Raw genomic sequence first — 19,149 nt, 5'->3', positions numbered from 1 at the left:
CTGAAGTCAATAAAAATATATTTGAAAGAAAAAATAAAGTGGGACACGCCTCCTTGTAGGGTTGTGGGTGGGTAGCAAAAGGTTTATGTGCTTAAGTGACACATTTTCCTCGGCTACATCCTCGGCCATTTCATCATCCCAGCAAGACAGCGAATGATCACAGGGAAGACTGAGCTCGGGCCGACGGTGGCCCAGAGCAGGAGCTGCAGGCCCGGGAGCGACATCACTCACAGTTTATACTTTTCAGGTTTCTCCGCGTTTGACTGCAGAGGAACGAGCCACTTTCCTTCTCTGATGAGGGGACATGCTTTTCTTATCTTTTGTAAAATCTTAACAGAATGGCTGTGTCACACGCTTTTAAAATATGCCAGAAGTCAGAGTCCATTTAGCTGATCTTGCTCTGGAAAGTCATATCACCTCAACCCCTTCCTTATCCCTCTTGTATGTCTTTTAGAGACGATCTGAAATGTTAACACCAACTTTGTTATATGAGTTTGAAGAGCAAATATTCCTATTATCCTCGAGTTCTTTCAATTCGGTCTGAAGAATAACAATTAGTTTTAACCTGTGATGCTCTGAAAGGAAGACAGGAGCCCACGCCAGCTCAGTGCGTGGAGGGGAGGGCAGGGGCTGTGGCCGCTGGTGTCCGGTGCCCCAGCTGCGCAGCCTGAAAGCCCCAGTGCGTCCCCGACAGAGAGGCCCCGGGAGACCCTGCACCCCCGCAGTCACCCGTGTTCACAACCGTCGCAAACACTGGGTCTCCCAGACTTTTTAAATGAAAGAAACAGAACAGTACATCCAAAAACTTAAGTGCTTGTTGCTCCTTTGTGTCTCATATGCATATCCTCAGAGAAAAAGGGGAAAAAGAAAACATTGGTATATGCATTTTTTAAATAACAGGATGCGTAATAGTCGAAAGGAAATGATCTACTTGTTAAGACGGCCTGTGGAAGGTCTATAAGAGGAAAGCGCACAGACTGCCACTGTCCAGGGAAAAGCTGCAGCAATCGGGGAGTCAGTGGCCACGGGCGGCTCACTGGATAGTTACCATGCTCGTGAGTGACGGCTGCAGAAGGAAGGGCAGTGCGCACAGTAGTCGGAAGAAAAGGAAATGGGGGAAGAGAAAAGGTGAGGTTTGTTTTTGTCTCGCTGTTAGTAAGTAATGAAATAGAAAAGGCGTCCATCAGTTTGGGCAATTCTTGGCGAGTGTGTTGACAAAGCACAGACAAAGCAGATCCAGCTCCTATTGAGAGATGGCGATTGTCACAGGAGCCTGCCGCTCCCAGCCAGCTGTTTCTGATTTGGGGTCACAGGTGTTGCATCCTCCCCTGGCTGACAACAGGCAGAAGACCCAGGAAATTAATCCTGGGTGGCCGCCATGCCCTTTTAGGGGCTATGAACTGGCTAAAGACTCCTGACATTGTGTTTAGAGCTTTAGTAACTTTAGGGGCAGCGTCAAGGAAAAATGAAAGAGTTCCAATTCCAAGACAGGGAAGTCAGACTTTGAACAGAGAATTCACTCATTTTCAGGCCTTTATAGCTGGGAACTGCCCCAGACTCCGGGGGAGAGGCAGGCCCAAGACTGTGGCTCTGAGCTCCCCTCGGGCCCTCAGGCCAGAGGTGGGACTATGACCCAAACTCCAAAGCCTTTTCCTTCATATGCATTCTCAGAAAACCTAAGTAGGCTGCCGCTGGGGTTTATCTTGAAGGTAGCTCACACAATTAAGTTATTGTACAACTGCTACTTGGTGATGGAACCTACACATTCAACTGCCAAGCACAAGAGAAAACCACACAGGAACAGCAGCGGCATTAGAATATGTCTAAATGATTGTCTTTTAAATCCAGCAAGAAATATGCACTAATTCTTTTTCCTACTGTGAGAACAAAAATATACAGAGATAGAGAGAGATTAGTTCATTCTAAATTATCTCAGAAAGGCCAGCAGTCTACCAATGGCAGGTGGGAGGAAATTTATTGTTTGCAGCAAGATTGGCTTAATAGAAAAACCAATGTTCCAAAACTAATATATCGATAATTCCAAACCAGACCAAACACACAAAAACAGATAAACACATAGAGGTTTACCAACACTAAGTTAACTTAAAAATCAAACACAAAAGAATAAAAACAAATAAAAAAATATTGAAGATTTTTTTTCTTAATAAATATTAAAATAAGTGTGCAACAATAGTTATTTCTGCTTCCACTGCACCATGTGCTCATTTTCCTAGTTTATATATGCATCCATTTATAGAGAGGAAAAACTCTAAGATTATGTGAGTCGTTTTTGTGCACATGTAAATTGTGATCAGAGCTATCTAAACAAACATTACTCTTCAAGTTCCTTCATCAAAGAATTTGCACTTGCAAAGATGCCTGGGTCCGTGAGATACAGGACAGCTGCCGGGAGGGGGCAGCAGGCAGCGATGTCTGGGGGACCTGACAGCCTGCTGGCGGAGGCATGTTCCTAATGTGTTCACCCATGCGCTTTCTCACTTTGTGGATAATTCTCTAATAGGGATCTTCTTCTACCGCCCAAGCAGGGGAAGGCCACCGACAGCCAGTAACAATACGATTGGATTTGGGTGTGACCTGCATGAGTGGCCAATTAGGGGCTTTAAATGAGTCACATAAGCATTTTGTCCATTTAAAGAAAACCTGAGTCTCTCTGTATTGAAAAGGTAACTGATAGCTGATTGGTTTCAGGAAGGAAGGGGGAGCAGGCGACCGTCTACTTTAAGGAATCCATACCTGATCCTTCTTTGTCACCATCTAACCCATACCTGATCCTTCCTCCGTCACCATCCCCAGCCCTTCAGCTTTGTTCTGCCGCTCAAAGGCGTTCAGGTCGAGGACGCTGCAATGACAGGGAGAAACGCACTCAGGGGACTCGCAGGAGCAAATGTCTGGAAACCGCGTGTCTTGAAATGTGAACTGATGTCAACATACACTGCAAATGCGCCCCAGCTCAAGGCCCACCAGCCCCCTTCCTGGTGGCGGACGAGTCTCTCCCAGCGCCCACGCTGAACTGACCTCTGCAAGTCCAATGTGAGCCATCGTGGGCTCCACTGGGAGCACATTATAAAGCTGGCAGACATACTTAAATATAATTACAATGACCGTGTTTTCCCACATGGAACAGCTTATTACACTCAGTGTGTGCCAGGGGCCTTGGTCAAATACTGTCTGATTTTAAATGCTGTAAAACTAGAAAGTAATTATCATAAATTAGTTAGTTGAGGACCATTTGTTTAGGAAAAACGAGAAATGGTCTATAAGCTCCCAAATAAAACTAAGTAGAATTTTCTTTTTTCTTTTAAAAATCATGTGCCACTCATATTAAAGGGTTGCAGAGGGCACAGCAATTCCAGGCCCCTATCCAAGCACAGGGAGGATTGTTTTAACACATTATTAACATCGAGTAACTTAGTAATTAGGATATTATTAACACAACATCAAGATAGAAAATAAGACAGCAACTTCCGCCCCCCTTTAAAGTGTTTCGTCATTAAATGTTCTTCTGTGTTAATCATTGTCCATAATGTAAACTCTTTGAAAAACACCATCTGAGTTAGAACGGAAACAGCAAGTGGGGGCTCCCCTGCATGACTGTACAGGGGCTCACCTGCATGACTGCACGGGGCTGCCCTGCCTGACTGTGTCGGGCTCCCCTGCCTGACTGTGTTGGGCTCCCTTGCATGACTGCACGGGGGCTCCCCTGCATGATGCATTAGGGCTCACCTGGATGACTGCATCAGGGCTCCCCTGCATGATGCATCAGGGGCTCACCTGCATGACTGCATCAGGGGCTCCCCTGCATGACTGCACGGAGCTCCCCTGAATGACTGCACGGGGCTCCCCTGCATGACTGCACGGGGCTCCCCTGCATGACTGCACGGGGCTCCCCTGCATGACTGCACGGGGCTCCCCTGCATGACTGCACGGGGCTCACCTGCATGACTGCACGGGGCTCCCCTGCATGACTGCACGGGGCTCACCTGCATGACTGCACGGGGCTCACCTGCATGACTGCATCAGGCCCGCGAGGCTCTGGAAGAAACCCACGTCCTTCTTCTCCTTGAGGTAGTCGAGCATTTTCTACAGTAAACAGATAAGCCACTGCATTCAACCCTCATTTATTGTTAAGAAAAAAAGCAACAAACACGCTTTCTCTGCCGTAATAAAGATAAAATAATATTCAGTATATACAGGTATCCTTTGTTGAAACTGGTTGAAGTTACTAAAATTTCAGCCCAAATCATGTCCAACTTTTAAACAGAACATAGTTCAAACTGTGTTGGGAAGTGATTTTTCTCATTTCTCGGGAGACTAGAAAGAACTACAACTAAAATAATTCCTGTAATGTGACAAACAGGTTACCCAACGAGGTCTCGGTAAGAACCAACTTTGCCGACTGGGTGGTGTGAATCGCAGCCCATGGTGACACCATGTCCCCCGGCAAGTCTCTAAAGCAGCGGTTCTCAACCTTCCTAATGCCGCGACCCTTTAAATACAGTTCTCCTCATGTGTGGTGACCCCAACCATAAAATTAAGTTCGTTGCTACTTCATAACTGTAATGTTGCTACTGTTATGAATCGTCATGTAAATACCTGATATGCAGGATGTATTTTCATTGTTACAAATTGAACATAATTAAAGCATAGTGAGTAATCACAAAAACAATATGTAATTATATATGTGTCTTCCGATGGGCTTAGGCGACCCCTGTGAAAGGGTCGTTCGACCCCCAAAGGGGTCGCGACCCAGAGGTTGAGAACCACTGCTCTGAAGAGAGGAAGTGCCCATAATGTGTTAATAATGTTTAACACATTATTAACATCGAGCTGTTCAGTGCACCAAGAAAACCCTTGGATGCTGGGACAAGATGACTAGAAAGTGAAGTCATATTTACGTAGAAAATGAAACGTCGCACACTTGGTAGTGCTTTGAGGATGGCTAAAGGCGTTCACCAGGGGGACTAGGCGGCATGGTCTGAAAGAGCATCATGGGAGCGGCTTAGAGACTCACCTGCTGCACTGTGGAGTTCCCACCATTTAGGATAGCAATTCCAAGTTTCAAAGTAGCAGCCACCATCGGTCCAGTTTCACCTTAAAAATATAAGAACAGTGCTCCTTACATCGTTTCACCTGCTGCCTCAATGTATTCTACCCCAAAATGTGCACTTTTAAAATTATTACCACGCTATAGCTCTCTATCATGGTGACGAGGGCCGGACTGACTTATGTACCAAAACATATTTTAAAGGGACAATGCATATTTTGCCATCAATGTTTTTACAAAATTCTGTGTAATACAGACAAAACTGACACCATATGAGGACAAAAAAAAGAATATAAAAAAATAATTGATTTTGAAATACACAGACAACGGGGTGGTGAATGCCTGGGGCAGGGTGGGAACCAGGTGGTGGGAGGCAAGGGGGAAGAAGAGGGGAAATCTATAATACTCTCAACAATAAAATTAAAAAAAAAAAAAGACTCACTTTAAAGGTCTCCATTTATATCAAGGGTCTGCAAACTGTGACCGGAGGGCCAACCAGCTCGTCACATTTTTGTAAATAAAGTTTTATTGAAACACAGCTACGCCATTCGCTTACACAGTGTCACTGGGTGCTCTCCTGCTGCCAAAAACATTTCCCTGGCCTTTCGCAGGAGACGTTCCCCCACCCGAGTCACATGAACAGCTCCTTAGAGTTGTGTCACAACAGAATTTCCAAAACTTCTTGAGCAGAAATAAAACATCTCTAAATTTGACTCTGAAGCAGAGTCACGACTGGACTGTATAAATGAGGGCTCAGCTCGCATTTGTTCTCACTGACCTGGTCGTGACCCAGAGAAGCAGGCCTAGGTGAGTGGGTGAGTGGACCTGCGGGCGCTGGGGCGGGAAGGGGAGATGCGGGAGGAGGAGATGCAGGAAGAGATGTAGGAAGAGATGCAGGAGGAGGAGATGCGGGAGGAGGAGATACAGGAAGAGATGAGGGAAGAGGAGATGCAGGAAGAGATGAGGGAGGAGGAGATGCAGGAGGAGGAGATGTGGGAAGAGGCGATGCGGGAAGAGGAGATGCGGGCAGCAGGCCGAGGGCTCACCTTTGCTGGCGCTGATGGTCTGCAGCACCATCTCGGCGGCGCCGCGCTCATGCAGCCGGGCTTGCTGGTACAGAAGCTTCTGCTTCTCCATTTCCTTTTCCTGAACACAAACCCCAACCGGTTATGTTGTGGCGACCAGTCAGTCGGCAGGCAGCTTTCTAGTCACCACATTTTAGTCATCTCCATGTATGGGCTCTATGACAACATTATGGACCATTTCAACACCGACACTGTTATTAGACACAGGTTCACATAGTCAACTCTTGGTTTTGTTTCAACTGGTTCATCAGGATAGAGTTGCTCAATTTTAATGATTTGATTAGTCCAAAGCCTGGCCCACTGTTTTGAAGTAGCTGTACTTCATCACCGAAACTTGCACTTTCTGAATTATACATTTGTGCATAAGTTTTCCCGTTTTGAATAATCTCCGTGTCATGGCCATAACTTGATACTGCTCAGCAAAAGGCTCGAGTGCAAGATATCACTGAATGACAGAGAAACGCTGAATGAGACGAGTTGGAGTTTAAGCAAAATTGAAAGCTGATATGGATAAAGAGTAGGCTTTGCCTACGTAGGGACTTATGAAACCTCTCCCCAGTGGCCCCCCCCGCGCCCCCCAAGGAATAAAGCCATGTGCCTTTATATTTTGTATTCTCTGGCGGCAACAAACAATGCTGCATGGTGTTGCTGGGGCAATGGCTGCAGTTTGCTCGGTTCCACTCAAACTACCACTGAGAACATAAAGAAGAAAATCAGGAGAAAATATAAAGGCACAGCGAAGTCAAGACTGAAGGCTCATTCACTGGAGCGGCCCAGTCGCTGGAGAACTGAGACGGCTAAGCAGTACAAGTTGCAGAGTGGACGTTGCATAGAGCCCTGTGACAGCGAGCCCATTGATGGCGCGGGAGGGAAGCTTAGTCAACGGGACATGACGCGCTCGACCAGCATCATGTCCATAAACACAACGGCCAAAACAGAGGTGACCTCAGAGCAGGAGCTGCAGCAGAGGGTCCACTTTGCTGCCATAAACTTTCCATCCAAAGTACGGGATAGACACTGGGAGATGGAAGAGGTTTAAAAAATGAAGGCTTGCTGGTTACAGAATATGAAAAATAAAGGAAACTAAAAGGAGGGGGGAAGAAATGGGCTCAAACAAATGATAAAAGAAACCTTTAAACCAAAAGCAACCGACACAGACATCAAGCTGTTACCAGAGAGTGCTCGCCGATGCTGGCAAAATTGGCTCTTAAATCTTTGATAATATCGTGCTGCGAAAACAAAATCGATCAGGGTGGTTTTTTTTTCACACTATCGTTAGAGCTCCTGCGGGTAAATGTTTAGTTTTTTCTTAAATTATGTGATAGGCCTAAATGGAAGCGGAGAAAAGAAAAAACAGGCAGCTTTGCTTTGTGGTAGCCATGCTGACATCTAAAAGGTTTGCCTTCATGTTTAAACCTCTTCCTCTGAAGTCAAAAACAGAACAGAAACAAAGCCACACAGACACACAAACCGTATCGTCATACAACACAGCTTTAGGAACACTGAGAGAAGACCCCGTCTGCTCTCCGGGGGGTGTTGGAACGAGGAAGCAACATCTGATTCTTCCTTTTAGACCCAACAATCTTTCCCGCCCTCCCGTGGCCAGAGCGATTCCTGGGACTTTGCTCCCCAGGGTTACTGACTCCTGTTGTGGGTGTTTCGATAAGACAGTGGTAAGAAATTAGTGGCGTAGGGACGGCCCCAGCATTTTCATCAACGACAGAGGCAAGGGAGTTAGAAAGATCAATTCTTTATGGACCCATAGAACATAGTATAAAGGTAGTCATCAGGACACCCAAAGAAAAGGACAGCACACCATATATTCTTGAAGGGAACAACAACAACCTGTCCCCAAAGTACGTAGGGCAGCTCAAAGTTCTGCCAGAACAATTTGTACGGTACACGCTAAGGTCCCAGAATCCTTTGCAGTAACTAAGGTCACGTGGATGGATGAGTGTCAGGAGGATCAAGAAACAGACAGGATGTCAAGTTGTCTTCTTTAAAAAATAGCCCCCTGGGCAAAGGTGACTCGCACCTTTCTTCCATGGCATCTAAATTTCTATAATAGTAACGACTTCAGGAGTGAGGGGGACACTCGTCTGAAGTCACATGCCGAACTAAAAGAGAGAGAGTGATCTGGAGGCTGGAAGGGCCGAACCTCACTCAGGTCAGGGCGCCTGAGTTCCCGCCGGTGGGTGGGTTGGGCTCTCTTCTCACGAGACTTTCATTCAATACCTTTCAGGTCTTTTGACAAGGCTTCTCAGGTGTCATTTAATCTTGTCATCAGAATTCTATCCCAACATAAAAAAATAAAACCTTCACCGCTAGGCCAGAAGTTTTCAGACAATAAAAGGATGGATTAGGTAGGGGGAAAAATACTTTCTTTTCAAATGTACTTCAGACCTGTTTGTTTGTTTTTTTGTTTTTTTTTTTTAAATGTTTTTATTGATTTTTAGATAGAGAGGGAGAGAGAGATAGAAACATCGATGAGAGAGAAACATCGATCGCCTGCCTTCTGCATGCCCACACTGGGGATAGAGCCCACAACCTGGGCATGTGCCCTGACCAGGAAATGAACAGGACCTCTTGGTTCAAGAGAGGAAGCTCAACCACTGAGCAACACCGGCCTGGGACAGGCCTGCTCTTTTAAGCAAACTGGAGACAGACCATTTTAAAACTATCTCCCCTCAGGGACATCGCACTTTGAAGTACCTTCTTAAAGGCAACTTTCCCTGCCCGACCCCAGATTCCCTTTTAAAACTGCCCCCAGGGTCTTAAATTAACATTATTCCTTCAGCCCACTGCTGTTTAGTCTTTAAATTATTCCAAGGTTACAAAGAAAGGGCAAGGGGAGGGGGGGAGAAGAAGAGCAGCCCCACAAGTTGCATGTTCCCTTAGGCAAAGGGTTCCATTGCAGAGTAGCCAGGAGGTGGGACGGACCAGATGAGGTGCTCGCCCTCCCTCCCAGGCGCACTGTCCCAGGTGCACACGGTCTGTCTCCCTGAGCAGCTGTGGCAACCCAGGTGCCCGGCCTGGTGTCTCTCTCTCTTTCCCTGTGTGGGTCTCTTCCTCTCACACTCTCTGGGATTGCAACATCCCTCCCCCAATGAAGTGCTAGCACATAATCTCTTTGCTCTGTTTCCTAGGGAATCTGGGCTACAACATGAGGGCTTTCCTTGGAATTAACAATTTCATTATAGAAAAGTGCAGCTGGCAGATGGCAGCCACAGGCATGAGCATTCGAGAGACAACGGCATCAAATCCCTCCCCTCCCCCACTGAGCTTCTGCAGTGGGAACTAAACATTATACATCCTCTTGAGAAAAGAAATAATTTGTTCAGTATTTTATATATATAGCTATCCCTTCAACTTTTTATATTCAGGGTTATCTTGTTGGAAGATTCAGGAAGCCTTCTAATTCAGATTGCTGTGCCCCAATGAAAGCAAGGAAATAAACCCATTCAAAGATCCAATTTATGTGGCTATTAGAAAGGGTACATCGTATAGCCAGTTCATTCTTCCAGAATTTACCGAAAAATGGATTCTATTCAAAATCAGGTCATTGGAGGCCAGATAAAAATGCTGTCATCGCTGGGCAGAGCTACAGCGCGTGGGTCTTGCACACTAAACAGCGCACAGGCTGGGAGGGAGCAGGAGCTGCGGTGGGAATGATGCCCGTCCAGCTGTGCCTGAGCCTGCAGTGAGCCCGCCGGGAGAGCGCGCGCTGGTCTCTTCATCACTGAACGTCAACTCTGCCACGGACACATTTACTATTCAAGACACAGGAAATCTCTCTAATCAACACTACGAGTAACGGGACCTCAGGGCCTCACCAGAAAACGCTCGCGAATGAGAAGTCGGGCATCTGCCAAAGGATGTGCAAGCTGCCTAATATTTGAGAAAAATGTTCCCGAAAGCAAGTTAACGCTCCATCCCTCCAGCTTTGGCAAGGAAGGCTCCACTGTCATTAATGTAGGCGCTTCGGTAAGTACTAAATCTATCTTATGGCACCTTAACATGCCGCTAAAATGCTTTCACTGCATTATCGTTTTTTCATTTCACTCCCTCAGATCTTAGAGAATGAAGTAGAAGGAACCATCCGAATAATGGTCTATATATTTTACAAAATTGTAGTTTAAAAATGTGGTCCACTCTGGTACCAAAGCTCTTAGATGACATGCTGAGAAATATGAAGTCACTTGACTTGAAATATTATTATTTATCATTATTAATTGCTTTGGTTTATAAAAAAATTCCAACCTAAATATAGCATTCAACTGCAGTAATGAACATTTCTCGTAATTGTCAAACATTTCTTCCCTTTTCATTAATTCTGACCTCTTTGAAAGATTTTACTGTCATTTTTAGTTTTATTTTGAAGTAGACTCAAATCTAAAAATGGTTACATATAATAATGAACTAAATATGCAATCAATTGTTAAATATGTAGGGAAAGTATTCTAGAAGAAGCAGGGCAGTCGACTGTAGAGTTCAATGGGGCCAGTTAAGTGGGATCCTAGGAGGAACATGGACGTGAGACTGAAGAAGAAAAGAGCCCGCAAATCCTTGCATGCTGGTCCCCACCTTGTTTTCCACGTTTCTTGAGCTTTGCTTTATTCCTCGTGGAAGTTTTCCTTATAATGCCCCATTTTTTGTATCTCAGACTATTTTTGTATTTCTAGATCAAAATGTCTCCTCGTAGCAAATTTTACAAGGACTTAGCTATTCAAAATAGTAAGAGGTAGAAATAATTATCAAGTTCTTATCCTAGACTGAAATGCTGAAATTAACGTTAAAACTGTGGACTGTGGTCTCTAATTACTAATGGAAGGTATCACTAGCAGAATGGAAAAGAGACGTATTTCCCATGTCACCAGGAATGCCACTTGTCACGTCTGTTTTCACGTGACGAGACTGGTGTAAAAGCATCCAGAGGCGTGGGCCAGACGCGCCCCATGAAGTCCACCACCGGCAGGGCGGGGCTCCTCCAGCCCAGCACGTGGGCAGCTCGAAGTTACCATGTAACACACAATTTCAAATCACGAGCGACTGAAATTGCAAGAAGGATAAACCTGTGTCAAGGAAGGGACGCTGAAGAGACCAGTTGCATTGGAGCTACAAACATGTAAAAGGATTGCAAGACCTTCTTTTGTTATGGAAGAATCTGAGACGTTGGGTCTAACAAAAAGGTAAATGTCACAGAAACCGAACTCAGACCCAGACACATACACACACATGTACAGTTACCTTGCTGCGCTGGGATCCCGTGACCTTAGGAAGGGTGAGGACAGAAGCAAAATAGCAATAAACAACTGCTCTGAAGACAGCTGTAGACCACACGCGGTTACACTTTCAGAACACGTCATTTGCTGCTCACAACCCACTCATTCTCTTATCAATAAAGATGGATATGAGAACAGAATACACACACGTAAGAAAGGATTACAGTGCCATAAAGAAATTAACCTCGGCATTTCCCGCAGCCAGCACTAGTCCTAGGTCATTCACAAACCAGTCTGTTTCTGTACTTCTTACACATGGACTTCCACGCAGCACAGATGCTCATGTCAACTGTTCCTGAAAGAGGCACTGTGTCCGGTCCTCACCTATACCTCCTGGTGGGGCCACTGAACTAAAGACTCACTGCTGGGTCCTAATGTCCTCCAGACTTCTAGCCCAGAGTCCAGACGTGGAAATCAACAGGAAAATTAAAAAGATCTAATCTACTTCCTTCCACTTAATATTGCTTTGAAAATTCTGAAGACAAGCAAGCAAGCAAACAAAAACAATAAATAAGGAGACTGGTAGTTAACAACACCTACTTTTTCTCATCAAAAGCAAAGTATAGTCTAAGCAGAGGGGGGAAATACTAGTAAGCTTGCCTTTCCTTCTGGCTGGTTAACATTGAGCGGTATCTCGAATGATGGGATATTTAAGAGCTGAGAGGTTTGAGAAAATAACCATAAGCTAGAAGGTGGTCCTAGGGACCCGCCCTCCTGCCTCATGCAAGCCAGCGGCGCTGTGAGCCCCATATGTGCGAGGATGAGTGACCGACTGTGCAGAAGGCACGGAGGCCAGACCTCTGACTTCAATTCCAAAAAATGTCAAACCAGGGCTTCAGTTAAATACTCGAAGTCATGCTGCCCTGCAGTAAATATGCGTGTCTGTCAGGCATTTTATTTTATTTATTTATTTATTATATATTTTATTGATTTCTTACAGAGAGGAAGGGAGAGGGATAGAGAGTTAGAAACATCGATGAGAGAGAAACATCGATCAGCTGCCTCCTGCACACTCCCTATTGGGTATGTGCCTGCAACCAAGGTACATGCCCTTGACCGGAATCGAACCTGGGACCCTTGAGTTCCCAGGCCGACGCTCTATCCATTGAGCCAAACCGGTTAGGGCTTGTCAGGCATTTTAGATCACGGCCTTCGCCGAGATGAAGCCAGCTCATCTCGGGGCCTCAGCAGCACTCATTCTGAACATATGGGTGCGTCTGACCGGTTAGCTAATCTACATTCCCTGGAGTTAGGGCAGCGCATGGGAGGACCCAGACTGTCCACCCAGCTTCCGACATGCAGCTCCTTGACACAATAAGCTGCGATAAGCCATGAAGCAAGAAACAGAAATGTCAGTTATGAGCTATGAAACAATGCTTCCCAGTGGACAAAGGCAAGTCTAGAAAGATCCATCTTACTTCAAAACTCTTCACCTCTTCTTCACTGTCATCGTCATCTTCATCATGACAACTCTGCAGGACAGAACAATGGAAAAAGGTCAGCAGGATTAGAGTATGTCGAGGCACAAAATACAAAAGAATTTAAGCACAGAAGACAAAATGACTTGCGTTAATTTATTATCAACAGTGTTTAAATATATGTCATGTAGGTATCATAACCTTAGATGACATCATCAATGGATTCATGCCCTAAAAGAAAATTTCACTGTGCTTTTACAAAATTAAAATATCAATGAGCAATTTCATACATTTCATGGAGATGATTATGCGGCAAATATCATACTACACATACTACTTAATCACGTGTTTGCCTTGTTCAACCCAGAGCGCAAGCTTTGGGACAAGCATCACGTTTCTCTTGGTGACTCTGCTGTCACCATGCACTGGTGCAGATACCGCGCAGGAACCTGCAATAGCCACGCATTCAAACTAAGCGAGAGCTGTGCCCATTAATTAAAGTACATCTTGTCATCACTTGCTTTCTAAGTTCATTTTTTATTGTATTGTGTCCAAAGGAGAAAAGTGAAAACGTAACTGCTAGTACTTTTATTAAAAAATGATAAAACATTGTATTTTTTTAGTTATTCTCCCAGAAATGAGACAGGAGCTGTGCTAATCCATGCGCCATTTTACTGGCAACTAATCCCCACGCTGGAGTTCTTTCGGGGGCAGAGTGGTGTGGTTGGCAACAGGCTTCAGGACGCAGACGCCTGGCTCCAATCCTGCTGTCCCCAGCATCTGCTGCTTAGTCCAGGGCTAGTTCCTTCACCTCTCTGGCCTACTGTCCTCATATTTAAGGTGGGATTCAGAAAAGAATACCCAAGTTTTCAGCAGATCACATGAATTAATATATGTAAATTGTTTGCCACTTAAGAGCAAGTGTCTGAAAAATAATAAGCTTTTACTAAATCTGAACGGCTATTATCATTGTGGTTTGGAATTGGAAGAATCATGTGACCAAGACCTACGGCAGGAAGAAATCTTCAAAGTGGATTATTCCAACCCTTCTAAGGATTTCTTATGGCTGATAAGCACACGGTGTATCAGTGAAGCACAGGGAGGCACATGGTTAAATTTAAGTTTCAAATCAGAAAAATACTTTAAATTCAATGATTCACAGTCCGCTGAGTCTAGAACTGAAGCCAGAGTGGAGGGAAGATACAAATGTCGTCCTTCTGTCCCTCAGTGACAGCTTCTAAAAGGTTTGTCACATTCATTCATTCATTCAACCAGGTGCAAAAGCAAACCGATATGAATTTTATAGCTTAAAAGCATGTCATTGTAACTCATGACTGTGCTACATAACCTGCTCCTCCCACACTAAACTCCCAGGCTTCTTGTCATCGTTTTCGACGTTTAAATGGTGTCTTCCCCATCAGACAGTAAACTCCAAGAAGGCAGGGTAGGTGCCTTTCTTTCTCACTCACCATGTCATCTCCAATACCTTGATGCCCAGTGAATAGGTGTTAAATGAATGGATGCTTGGAAAGCTAGCGAGCTCCCCATAAGTCAATGTGAAAGAGGAAACCATAACACTGGTCAAGGAAGTCAGAACAGAGATTCATGGAACAAGTGGAAAGTTGAGCAGAGTGCACCGAAGGCTGCTAAGGTTTAACAGCATTTTATTTTAAGCCAGAAAGACATTCTTATCCCTTGTCGGTTAAAAATTATTTCCCTTTATTAAAATTACACTTTAAAATCAAGAGTGGCGTTTATTTACCTTTGCCATTATATCTGCATAAGCCATGTATAAAAAATCCTCCTCCAGTTTGCTATGGAAAACAAGAAAAAAGAACACCATTGTTTTTAAGGCGAGTCCTATGCAAGATTACCGTCACTTACAAAATAACCCGTATTTTTCAACAAGTATACTTGTTCAAAATGAAATAAAAACTTGGGCAAAGTAATCATTTGAAAATATCACAGCGTCGGAGAGAAGGACCTCAGACCTACTGAACACAGTCCCCCGACCTCCTGGAAGAGACCCCGGTCTCACAAAATAAACGGCCTGTCGATTTGCACACAAACACATCTTTCATTTTCTTGAAGCTACAAAACTTGAAACAAGCAAATTTAAAGGAGGCAGAGGCTTCTGACAGCAGAAGTGAGATCTGATGTTTGACGAAGACTCCAAATTGACCTGGCCCATGTGGCCCAGCAGTTAAAGCGCCGGCCTGTGCACTGAAGGGTCATGGGTTCAATTCCTGGTCCAGGACATGTACCTGGATTGTAGGTTCGATTCCCGGCCCAAGTCGAGGCTTATGCGGGAGGCCACCAATCCAATTGATACGTCTCTCTTACATCAGGTTCTCTCTCTCTCTCTCTCTCTCTCTCTCTCTCTCTCTCTCTCTGTCTATCTCTTTCCCCCTCCCTCCTTCCCTCCCTTCCACTCTCTCTAAAAATAAATGGAAAAATGTCCTCAAGGATTAAAAAAAGAAAGAGTTCCCAAATTATTATGCTATAAAATCATAATGCTACTTAAAAATTAAGAAGAGTTTAAATGTTTATTATCTTTTTTTTAAGGAATATGGAAGCCGTTAACTGATGAAGGAGCCCATAAAAAACACTCATGTTTACAAAGTTATTTTAGCAGCTTTAAACTTCAGCCATCAGAAAACTTCACTTGTGAGAAATACCTCAGTGCCTACCAATGCCAGAGAGCTGCTCTAAGCATAGGGATGAGATGACCTTGCTAGTCAGGAAATAATAGGGGGGAAGGCGTGAGAGGAGGCCGGTCGCCGTGGTGAGAGGGAGAGATGTGTGTTACTCCAGCCACAGGACCGCTCAGGACCCTCTGAGGTGTCTCTCTCGGATCCCGTCTACGCAGGGCCTGTAGGGGCAGGTGCTGGGCACACTGTGATTCTCAGGTCTCTGAGTGCATTTCTTATTTAACTCCACAGAGGTCTGTGTTTTGTGGCTTTGGTCAATTTTAGTCAAGAACAGTGGAGGATGCCCTTAAAACAGACGCAAAGAAACTTCCCTGTGAGACGCTGGCTTACCCACCCCCTCAGGGCTCCTGCACAATGGCACCATAATCGACCTGGGACAGTTCGTCACTACTGGTCTCCATATGTTTTCGGTACTAACATTTGCTTTAAGCTCTTTTTCTTCTTATTGATAAAGGCTGCTTGTGATAATGAGAAAAAATCATTTTGTAAGACGATTCAGAATCAACTAAATCAGCTAATTACAAAGTTGTTAAGAAAAACTAGAGGAGTTATTAAAGCTTGAAACTGACATCTGTGTGCCCGACCGGTCCTAACTTTGACGGGCTCTCTCCTGACAAGCCCAGGTGACACGGAGGGTGAAGACAGGAAGAGACTTGGGACACAGCTCTTCCTTCGTCCTCTGTCTCACAGGAACCCTGCCAGCCATACCATTTCTCCGTTAAGGCCGTTCGGCTGAACAGAAGGATCAGCTGATGCAGAGGATCAACTCGCTTAGTGCCTTCGTCTTCCTCTGGAGGGTCCGCTCCAGGTTTCTACAAAAGTAAATTCATAAATTCACATTGCAATGAGGCGTCCAATCAGACCCAGGAGCAGTGTGAGGGCTGAACAATGAGTACAAGGAAAGCCCTTCTCTGCTGTGGCAGTGTGAATGTGTATGAATGTGTGTGTGTGCATGAGTGCGTGCACACAAGTATGTGAATATGTGGGTGAGCATGTGTGCATAAGTGTATATGTGAGTGTGCATGACTGTGTAAGTTGTATACATGTGAGTGTGTGAATACGTGTATGTCAGTTATTTTTTTCCACTATCATTTACTCTTAAGACTTAAAAAATAAGGTTGTACAATTGGATAGGTCTTTTACCATGAGGAAAATTATGAAGCATTTTTACTGACTGTAAAATTAATTAAACCTGACTTTTTGTTGAATGACAATGAATTTTATACCTTCATTTACTTACACTTGCGTTTTCTCTGTACATACATGATGTTGTTTGACCTGGCTTTAAGGTTTTAATGTTGCAGAAACTGGGTAAATTTCTATAATGTAGCCAATATTCTATGGTTGTTTTAATTATGAAAACAATTTGAATTCAGTTAAAATATCTGAGGGTCATCAAGATTCAGCTTTAATGCACTGAATTGGTTTATCCACTATATTCCCTGATAACTATGACAAAGGAGTGCCTTTTAGATGAGAGGTCTTAAGCCAGGAACCTTTAGCTTCTAACTAGTCTGCAATGTCTGCGACAGCACGCTTGCAACTCGCCCTGAGAAGCTGGCTTTGGTCAGACGCTTAGACAGGCCCCCGGCCCGGGGATGATGGACAGAGCTCCCCAGGGCCTGCTCCCCGCGTGCTGTGGCTAAGGACCCCCTCGCCTTTGACGGCACCCATGTGACTCGACCCTGCCTGTGCCCACTCTATCCTGCTCAGCTCTGCGTATTTTTTTTAAAACCACCTACTTTTGCCTGAGCTGGTTTGGCTCAGTGGATAAGAGGGTCAACCTGTAGTCTGAAGGGTCCCAGGTTTGATTCCGGTCAAGGGCACATGCCCGGGTTGCAGGCTTGATCCCCAGTGTGGGGCATGCAGGAGGCAGCTGATCAATGATTCTCTCTCATCACTGATGTTTCTATTTCTCTCTCCCTTACTCTCAGAAATCAATACAAATATATTAGGAAAAAAAAAACCACTACTTTTCACTTGCTTTTGTTCACCTTCAACTTATGTTTGGTGAGTAACTTCTTTATGGTTCAGCTTCTATAGTTTTATCCTGGTTCTGAGGTGTTTAAAGGTGCCTTGAAGAGGTATTTAAAAGGGTAACAAAATACTCCCCCTCAAAGTTAATAAGAAACTTGCATAATTGACCTTAAACTCGGAATTCTCCCCTAAAGACGGAATGCATTAACAATTGAGAATAAAGTTTCCCAGGACCTATACTCTGCGACGAGGTTTTCTCTCCAATGCTGCACGGTGACTGCTCACAGGTGGAGCCCAGAGCCCTTTCATCGCACACGCCCATTAGAGACATACCGCTAAGTCTTCTATCAGTTTATCCTCAAAGTAATGCTCTTCTGTCTCAATCCAGGACTTCTCATACCCCTGAAGAAAAAGATTGACGGCCCGATGCCTGTAAGAGAAGCACAATTTCAAACACAGAGTTGGAGACGCCAGCTCGGGATCTGCTGCCACCAACCTGTCAGGAGGCAGGAAGCCAGGGCGTGAGGAGGTACCGTGGGAAGGGGCGAGCACAGCTCAGAGAAAACGGCTGAGACACGGAGAGGGGCCACACGGAGTAACCAGAGCGGGATGTTCCACGGGACTAACGGTGACACCGTGGTCGAGTCAGAGAATTTAGGAGCAGCGCCTGGCTGTATACGCAGTGTGACAAGATGGCAAAGCAGAGGAAGTCTCAGTGACAAGGAAAGTGTGATGCCCCTCACAGCATGAACTCATTCACCCATCCATCCACTTACTGGCTGCCAGCATTCTAGGTGCTGAGGGTATAAAACTGGACAACAGTCTAAAGAATCCAAATCTGAATCAGAGAGACAAGCAGCCAGCACTGAAGGGGGTGCTCCAGGCAGCGGTAGCCATGGCGCCCCGGAACAAGGAGGAAGTGCTCAGCCTGCACAATGAGGGTGTGGTCGGATGTCGCTGTGAGGGTCCTGTTTTCCGTGGGATGTGGAGGATGCCCTCGTACCAACTTCAGAGAGGGAAGAGCGGTGTCTTAGGGTAAGAGGCTACGGAGGAACCCTGGGCACCGAGTGACTGGATGCGCACGTCACTTTTCTGCTAACAAGGGGGCCTGCCCGTCTCTAAGAGAAGGCGATGAGCAGTCAAACGGGTCCCCTTCACTCCCATAAGTTGGTTCCATATCAGCTCTTTCCCCCAAAGAATCATCACCCCTGTGGCAAGGTCAGTTCTAACACTCGGTGTGTCTCAGCCCCTTCAATAATCGGAACAAGTCTATGAGGCAGATCTTACGGTTCAGAGGGAAAACTACAATGAAGTCAGGTAAGAAACTTGACCACTATCTTAGCCTCACATTAGGTCAAGGCCGTCTCACGCTACCCGCCTCACGGCCTCCATACGGAGGTCACTTAATAAATGTATTGCAGACCACAGTTTTCTGAGGGTTCCCAACCAAGAAAATCAAGGTCAATGATTAGACACAAGAGCCAATACATCTATTCTTCTCTTGCACTATCGTACTCATATTAAGACAGATGGTAGACCCCATCGCTTATTAGGGAAAACTAATTTTCTTCTGTTATAAACGCGAGTCCCGGCTGGGTGGCTTCGTTGGTT

At 45.2% G+C, this 19,149-nt stretch overlaps 1 protein-coding gene across 2 annotated transcripts in view; it reads right to left on the bottom strand.

Moving 5' to 3' along the window:
- RYR2 (ryanodine receptor 2) overlaps window positions 1–19,149 on the bottom strand; it is a 193,241-nt gene that overhangs the window by 24,635 nt on the left and 149,457 nt on the right. Inside the window, exons 75-83 of one of the 2 annotated variants that reach the window (XM_059677752.1) lie at window positions 17,872–17,968; window positions 16,270–16,373; window positions 14,613–14,664; window positions 12,851–12,904; window positions 11,398–11,421; window positions 6,112–6,211; window positions 5,033–5,112; window positions 4,025–4,101; window positions 2,787–2,860 (exon numbers count right to left, since the gene is read on the bottom strand). In XM_059677752.1, coding sequence (XP_059533735.1) covers window positions 2,787–2,860; window positions 4,025–4,101; window positions 5,033–5,112; window positions 6,112–6,211; window positions 11,398–11,421; window positions 12,851–12,904; window positions 14,613–14,664; window positions 16,270–16,373; window positions 17,872–17,968 — 662 coding nt within the window. The remainder of the gene's footprint in view (window positions 1–2,786; window positions 2,861–4,024; window positions 4,102–5,032; window positions 5,113–6,111; window positions 6,212–11,397; window positions 11,422–12,850; window positions 12,905–14,612; window positions 14,665–16,269; window positions 16,374–17,871; window positions 17,969–19,149) is intronic. The other variant, XM_059677753.1, reaches the window with a different exon arrangement.

This window comes from Myotis daubentonii, chromosome 20 (genome assembly GCF_963259705.1).
Source record: "Myotis daubentonii chromosome 20, mMyoDau2.1, whole genome shotgun sequence".
Classification (NCBI taxonomy): domain Eukaryota; kingdom Metazoa; phylum Chordata; class Mammalia; order Chiroptera; family Vespertilionidae; genus Myotis; species Myotis daubentonii.
Note: the sequence above shows the minus strand (reverse complement) of the source record. Positions and strands in the feature narration are given on the sequence as shown.